Source organism: Phalangium opilio, unplaced genomic scaffold (assembly GCF_054372755.1).
Source record: "Phalangium opilio isolate 3A_F unplaced genomic scaffold, DU_Popi_V2 ptg000042l_1, whole genome shotgun sequence".
In the NCBI taxonomy this organism is placed as follows: Eukaryota; Metazoa; Arthropoda; class Arachnida; order Opiliones; family Phalangiidae; genus Phalangium; species Phalangium opilio.
In genome coordinates, this window is record NW_028324166.1 from 4,530,202 (window position 1) to 4,538,475 (window position 8,274).

At 35.1% G+C, this 8,274-nt stretch overlaps 1 protein-coding gene across 1 annotated transcript; it reads left to right on the top strand.

The window, feature by feature from the left end:
- The first annotated feature begins 17 nt into the window (after positions 1 to 17).
- On the top strand, positions 18 to 6,414 carry LOC149678545 (uncharacterized). Its single transcript, XM_089836484.1, has 8 exons — positions 18 to 174; positions 423 to 515; positions 1,978 to 2,037; positions 2,118 to 2,381; positions 2,573 to 2,645; positions 4,997 to 5,167; positions 5,252 to 5,293; positions 6,020 to 6,414. Exons 2-8 carry the CDS (start codon positions 432 to 434, stop codon positions 6,328 to 6,330), a joined length of 1,005 nt encoding a protein of 334 aa, XP_089692610.1. The 5' UTR covers positions 18 to 174; positions 423 to 431; the 3' UTR covers positions 6,331 to 6,414.
- The last annotated feature ends 1,860 nt before the right edge of the window (positions 6,415 to 8,274 follow it).

Below are 8,274 nucleotides of genomic sequence, written 5' to 3' on the forward strand. Positions count from 1 at the left end.
TGCCGCTTAGCCCGGCTATTCACCCGGGGGGCCGGGTCGATTTCTCGATCTTGACAAATTTCATGGTAGTGTGCGCTACTTGCGCTTGTGGATAAGGCGGGCGGTAGAGATAAGCGGTTGTGATTTTCGTTTGTAGACGTGGTTTTTGGACGGGTGAACTTGCAAAAATATAAGGTATGCTATTATGAAAGATTAAATTACGGCAAGAAACACTTAAAACACGCTAATAACCCAATCTTCTCCGCATTTTTACATTGAATTCCAAACGAACCATTCTATATTGGTCTGTCATATTGATTGCTTTCCACTAGGCTACGTGTTAGAGATTAAAGGGGGTTACCGGCTTTGGGAGGAAACTATAACAGCTATTGGCTTCTGGTTTAATTTTTTCTTTTTTTTTTTTCATATGTCTTTTTAAATAGGTTTTAAAAATGAAGTCATTGAAAGAAAAGTTAAATGGAAATGAACTTGATCTTAGTCTATGTGAATTGACAGAAGTTCCTGTCAAAGAATTAGTAAGTTCATAATGTCTAATAATTATCTTAATTTCATTGCAACTATAATAAATCTCATGTGATATGTATTGTTTGTGTAATAATATGTGATATATGGCATGTGATAAAGCCCCAGCTCGTCAATGATTAATTTTAAGCTTAAATCAAACTTTATATGTGGTTTAGTTCAAAAAAATGTCACTAGATGCTCCCATAGTCGAGGGGTCGAGTTGTCAGTCCCACTAAGCTTAGCAAAGGCTAGTTTTAGCTCCGCCCTCATGGATTAGTTCTGATTGGTTCCTCAGTTCCTGCCTTTGGCAAGGTAAAATGGGTGGGTAGCAGATTAGCCAGCATGTTAGGGGTGCCACAGGAGCTGACATTTGCTATAAAGATATCATTGAAAAAATTTAATGTTGTCCAATCCAATTAACATTTGGAGATGCTCTTTGTTGCATAATTTAAAGCAGCAGGTGGCTCCATTTGCCACCCAAAACTTCTATGCAGCAGTTCCACCTGGTGTACACGGATGGAACTAAAACTAGCATTTATCAACCTTAGCAATCTTTAAAGTAAATTTTGACTCCTTTGTCACCCCTAACATTCTGCCAGTGAGGTGTGGCTTAAAATGGCTCCTCCCCTTTCCACCAAAATGGCAGAAAACTTCACAGAGTGAAAGGCTAATGGGGAAAAGCTCCTGATTGGTTAAGTGAGGGTCTGATCCGCTTAGTAGGGGAGATTTTCACCCCTTTGCCCACTCCCTATATTTTACAAACGAATTTAACCTTGCAAAAGGCATCAGCCAATCAGAACTTGTCCATGAGGGCGGAGCTTAAACTAGCCTTTGCTAAGCTTAGATTGGCCAATGAACTCCATCTCACGTTTATGGGAGCATCTAGTGGCATTAGTTTAAACTAAAACCACAACTGAGACTTGCTTTAAGGTTCAATTTTATTTTTTTAAACCAATATTTTAAATTAAATTTTTATTTTTTTTAAACCAATATTTTAAATTAAATTTTTATTTTTTTAAACCAATATTTTAAATAAATTTTTTATTTTTTTAAACCAATATTTTAAATTAAATTTTTATTTTTTTTAAACCAATATTTTAAATAAAATTTTTATTTTTTTTAAACCAATATTTTAAATAAAATTTTTATTTTTTTTAAACCAATATTTTAAATCAAATTTTTATTTTTTTTAAACCAATATTTTAAATTAAATTTTTAATTTTTTTAAACCAATATTTTAAATTAAATTTTTATTTTTTTAAACCAATATTTTAAATTAAATTTTTTAATTTTTTTAAACCAATATTTTAAATAAAATTTTTATTTTTTTTAAACCAATATTTTAAATTAAATTTTTATTTTTTTTTAAACCAATATTTTAAATTAAATTTTTTAATTTTTTTAAACCAATATTTTAAATTAAATTTTTTAATTTTTTTAAACCAATATTTTAAATTAAATTTTTCTTTTTAGCTTGCATTACCAAAAGCAACACATTTGGATTTATCATGTAATTTTCTCCTGGCCTTACCGGTAATTAAAAATAGTACTGATTAAAAATTAAAGTTGTTGAAGTAGTACAGGTATTTTAATATCACTTTTATTGTCTATAGGTTTCATTTTCTTCGTTGACGTTTCTAACTCAGTTAGACCTCAGTAAAAATCAATTAACAGAACTGCCGTACAACTTTGGCAATCTGAAACAACTGCAACATTTGGATGTTTACGGAAATCAATTGACTACTTTGCCAGTCAGCATTTGTCAGCTCAAGAAACTAAGATGGTTAGATTTGAAAAATAATCCATTAGAACCTAAACTACAATCTATCGCTGGTGATTGTCTGGACCAAAAACAGTGCCAACAATGTGCCACCAAAGTATGTTCGAGATTTTCTCCGGTTTCTTTTTTGGGAGGGGGGGGCACAATACAAAGCGAATAAAAATCTAGTTCCTTTAACCCTTTAGTCACACTTTAATTATTGACTTAGGACCTACTATGAATTAAATCTTTCAGATATGAAGTAGGCCTAGCGGAAAAGTATTGTTATAGAAAAACGTTACTTTTCAGGTTGTCGAGTATCTGAGCACTGTAAATTCCGAACTTGAGAGGGAAAAGCAGAAAAAACTAAAACATGAAAGAGGTTTGTAATTAAGTTAAATTTTGCTTTTATTGGCTTAATTTACTATAATCCAATACTAAGTAACAATAAATAAGGCCTTTTTAATGTCAAACATCGAGAGATGTGAAAATTCAGGGTTCTTACAAACCTGTAGAACCTGGAAATGTCAGGGAAATAAATTATAGACTTAAAATTAAGGGAAAACTTAGGGAAATGTGTAATATTTAGTAAAGTTCAGGGAATATTATAAGTTTTCCCTGAAGGGGTTCCTCAAACTAAAATAACCAATCGTCCAATCCCATAGTTATTATCAGAAGTATATAATACTTCGATAGAAGTGTGCCACAAAGCAGGGTAAGTGTAACGTTACTCTTCCCAACATCACAACATTTAGTCACTCTTCCCAACATCAGAACATTTAGTCACTCTTCCCAACATCAGAACATTTAGTCACTCTTCCCAACATCAGAACATTTAGTCACTCTTCCCAACATCGGAACATTTAGTCACTCTTCCCAACATCAGAACATTTAGTCACTCTTCCCAACATCAGAACATTTAGTCACTCTTCCCAACATCAGAACATTTAGTCACTCTTCCCAACATCAGAACATTTAGTCACTCTTCCCAACATCAGAACATTTAGTCACTCTTCCCAACATCAGAACATTTAGTCACTCTTCCCAACATCAGAACATTTAGTCACTCTTCCCAACATCAGAACATTTAGTCACTCTTCCCAACATCAGAACATTTAGTCACTCTTCCCAACATCAGAACATTTAGTCACTCTTCCCAACATCAGAACTTTTAGTCACTCTTCCCAACATCAGAACATTTAGTCACTCTTCCCAACATCAGAACATTTAGTCACTCTTCCCAACATCAGAACATTTAGTCACTCTTCCCAACATCAGAACATTTAGTCACTCTTCCCAACATCAGAACATTTAGTCACTCTTCCCAACATCAGAACTTTTAGTCACTCTTCCCAACATCAGAACATTTAGTCACTCTTCCCAACATCAGAACATTTAGTCACTCTTCCCAACATCAGAACATTTAGTCACTCTTCCCAACATCAGAACATTTAGTCACTCTTCCCAACATCAGAACATTTAGTCACTCTTCCCAACATCAGAACATTTAGTCACTCTTCCCAACATCAGAACATTTAGTCACTCTTCCCAACATCAGAACATTTAGTCACTCTTCCCAACATCAGAACATTTAGTCACTCTTCCCAACATCAGAACTTTTAGTCACTCTTCCCAACATCAGAACATTTAGTCACTCTTCCCAACATCAGAACATTTAGTCACTCTTCCCAACATCAGAACATTTAGTCACTCTTCCCAACATCAGAACATTTAGTCACTCTTCCCAACATCAGAACTTTTAGTCACTCTTCCCAACATCAGAACATTTAGTCACTCTTCCCAACATCAGAACATTTAGTCACTCTTCCCAACATCAGAACATTTAGTCACTCTTCCCAACATCAGAACATTTAGTCACTCTTCCCAACATCAGAACATTTAGTCACTCTTCCCAACATCAGAACATTTAGTCACTCTTCCCAACATCAGAACATTTAGTCACTCTTCCCAACATCAGAACATTTAGTCACTCTTCCCAACATCAGAACATTTAGTCACTCTTCCCAACATCAGAACATTTAGTCACTCTTCCCAACATCAGAACATTTAGTCACTCTTCCCAACATCAGAACATTTAGTCACTCTTCCCAACATCAGAACATTTAGTCACTCTTCCCAACATCAGAACTTTTAGTCACTCTTCCCAACATCAGAACATTTAGTCACTCTTCCCAACATCAGAACATTTAGTCACTCTTCCCAACATCAGAACATTTAGTCACTCTTCCCAACATCAGAACATTTAGAGCAAGGTTACTAACCCGAATCACATACACGATAAATAGTTCCCTCGTCATTACTCTATTAGTGCTTAAATATTTAGCAAGACGCATGCGCTTGTGGATTTTTGTACCACGTCAAGACAATCAAGGTTTGTGGGATGATTGCTGAGGATTTAGTGCCAAACAACTATAGAATTCACCTTGTGGTGCGATGCCCATTTGTAGTTTGATGAGCGGGAAAGCAAACTAAAAGGGTGAACCTGGGAAGAATGACGTTACATAACTAAAGTATTAAGAGGATAAAGAGTGTCATCCTTCTTCTATTATCCCCTTCTGTTATTACTCCAAAAACACTCCTGCAGTTATTAGGTGTCCTTGCTCCTTTAAATATGTGGGGAAAAAAAACCTGGAAATATCAGGGAAATCGGTTTTCCAAGTGTTTTATGAACCCAGCTGGAGTAGTTTGATCGAATACGAATTTTCTTCATAGCAAAAGAATACGCTCGCAAGCAACAAGAAGAAAAGGAAGCTCAGAGGTTACGAGAACTTAAAAAAGCGGAAAAAGAAATTAAAAAGGTTCAAAAAATGAAGAAAAAGAACAATTTAGAGGACAAGGAAACCCCCGATAAAAATGCTTCGAGAAATGGCCTCGATCTTGCCAGTAAGTTCTAACTAAACCCGCATTCTCAATAAATACCAATTCAGTGTATGTCTGTCTAAATATAACTCGTTCTTATCTTACTAGGTGATGAACCCGAGGAAAAGATAACACTAGCGGCACATCTTTGTAAGATTTTCTTTATTTACGTATTAAAGAACAAATTTATTGGTCACGTGTAAATTGGAGTGTAAAGACCTACATTTAGGATGGGATGGATTACACCAGATTAGCTAGTATGTTAGGGGTGCCAAAGCAGGGTTGCCACGGGTCAGGGAAAACCTGGAAAAGTCAGGGAATTTGAAAATGGCCCAAAAAGTCAGGGAATTTGATTTTAGTGGGTAAAATATCTAGGGATTAGTCTTTATTGAAAGAATAATGAAAGTTTCTCCTCATCCTCTCTTAACAGAGAAAACTCTAATAGAGCAATCCTTAAAAATGTCTAGAAGTAAATGCCTTTAAAAAACTCTCCCTGACTGTTATTTATAGTTAAAATGTTTCTTATTCATTTTGGTGCAACAAATACATTGGAAAACTTAATGTAGATAGTTTATTTAATTATAAGCACTTAAAACGTGCTGTAAACATTTACACTTCGGCCCTCAGAAAAAGGTCAGGGAAGACCTGGACAGGAAAAGTCAGAGAATTTGGTTCTGAAAATTCCGTGGCAACCCTGCAAAGTAGCTGACATTTGCTTTAAAAACAAGCCGAGGTCTTTTCTATCCATAGTTATTTTAAATAAATTGGTTTAATTGAGATTTGATTGAAACCGACTATTTTCTAAATTGTTACTCTTTAACCTTTTCATATTCAACATTATCATATAAATTATTTATTTTATTTATTTATTCTTAGTGTACTATTTCAAGTGGGCGTTATTTTTGATAATATCAATGACACTAATGATATTTGCCACCAACGTGTTCCTGCGTTTGAAAATGGGAAACAAATTGACTTCTGTCAATGACTGGTTAACAGTATCGTCGGAAGAGGTTGCTAAGCTGAAACTGAAAGCTTTGAATATTTGGCACATATCCAACGTAGAAGGCAATAAATTGATCACCAAGCTTTCGGTTTATCTGCAACAGTTATATTTGAAGTACACTAGCAACGATTCTGCGTCAAAAGCCACAGATATACCCATATCTTCGAACGAAGAATTATGAATTAGCATGACACGTTAATAATTGGATTTTGTTGTTTTGCGAAAATTTAATATTTTTACAGAATAAAGTTAATTTTTAAGATTGCTTGGAAGTATTTCATTTAACAGCGCTGTTCAATAAGTACGCTAAATTATCCGAGGTACAATTAACGGGGTTCATAAGTACACTAAATTATCCGAGGTACAATTAACGGGGTTCATAAGTACACTAAATTATCCGAGGTACAATTAACAGGGTTCATAAGTACACTAAATTATCCGAGGTACAATTAACGGGGTTCATAAGTACACTAAATTATCCGAGGTACAATTAACGGGGTTCATAATAATTTGGGAAACAGGGACGAGATAAGCCTCGTTCACTCTTGACACTTTAGAAACCGTTTTCAGCAGCTGGGTTTTGAAAGGTCAAAATATAAAATTTGATAGGGAGCTAACAACTGGCTAGGGGGAAGAGATAGTCTGACGTCACGCAGCCCCTCTTTGGTTGGCATTTTTGCGCGTAGAATACTGCTTCCAACCGTTAGGGGGATGAAACTCCAGTAAGAGATAGAAGGGTGTGACGTCTCAGGGTCAGAACTGTTAGCTCCCTATTGTTGACCATAGAAATATTTGGTGATAAAATGCAGCCATTATTTTGAAAAAATGATTCGACCTTCCCAAAAAGGCTTCAAAGTGCCAAGTGTAAATGTGGTTTCAGTATATCAGGGAAATTAGTTTTGAACAAAATATCGAGGAAATCGTAGTTCTTCATTTTTTCAGATAATCTTACGCAATGTTAAATTGTCAATAAGTGACACTCAACATTTGTCTCTGTTTATGAAGCTTGTGGGCTGCAGTATGTCAATGTAGATGGCGTACATCTCAGTGTCATTGTGGACAAAGTTTTTTTACGCGCTAATTTTGAAATTTAAAACAGGAAGTGCAAAAGCAAAGAGTATTGAAAATTGGAGTGGTTGTTGTAATAAAACATAGGGATAAGAATATATTGAGATGACACGGAGATGAGGTTTAAGAATGACTATCCCTCAAGGAGAAGCTCTTTACAAAGTGGGAAGCTATGGTGAGGGAAGACAACTGATAGGATAAGACAAAATGTCATAGAACATTTTCGACACAAAGACCCCCTCATTTCTTACAGACTGTTGATATTATCACACTGAAACCGTTTCCTATCCATTTTTAATTGAAGAAAATAGAACGGAATTTGAAACAAAAAATATTTAGGTTTACATTTCACCAAGATACAAACTTTTGAAATAATTTAGAAACCATCTTCACCCAAAAATCTATTCTGATGTTCGATTTTCGAAATATTTTCTTTTTCCTTCAGCGTCATACTTACGTAAGATTCGCGCCCTTCAATTTAAGGTTTCAGTCTAGGGCTTAGGATGGAACTGACATTAACTTCCGGCATGCTTCCGGTATTGCAAAATTTTGAAGATTTTTGTTTTGAGGGGTCAAAATTCCTTTTCAGTATATCTTGCGTTCAAGAACTTAAAATTTTGAAACTTTTGAAAATTTATTCTTCTATTTATACGTACAATGTAAAAGACATGTTTAATGGCGTGTTTAAAATTTTTCAATTAAAAATACTAGCCCTGTAACCATAGCTCAGTCGATCCGCACTAGCAGCTTGCGTCGTTGAGCACGTGATCGACTGGGCTATGCTTTAACTTAGAAACATGTTGGAATTTGAAAAAGACTTCTAAGGTTGCGAAAGGGCAATAAACTGCAGCTATAACTGAAACTAGACGTGACGTAAGGCTTAAGGCGAGCAGTATAAGAGTTAAATTTTATACGCAAGAGCCTTGCCCCTTACTATCCCCGAAACCGTACGACTGCCGATATGACGCAACTAGATATCACGATCGAAACAACGTCAAACGATCGAACCATGTGATAATTTTGAAAGCGAAATACCGTCATTTCATCGATCGAACAG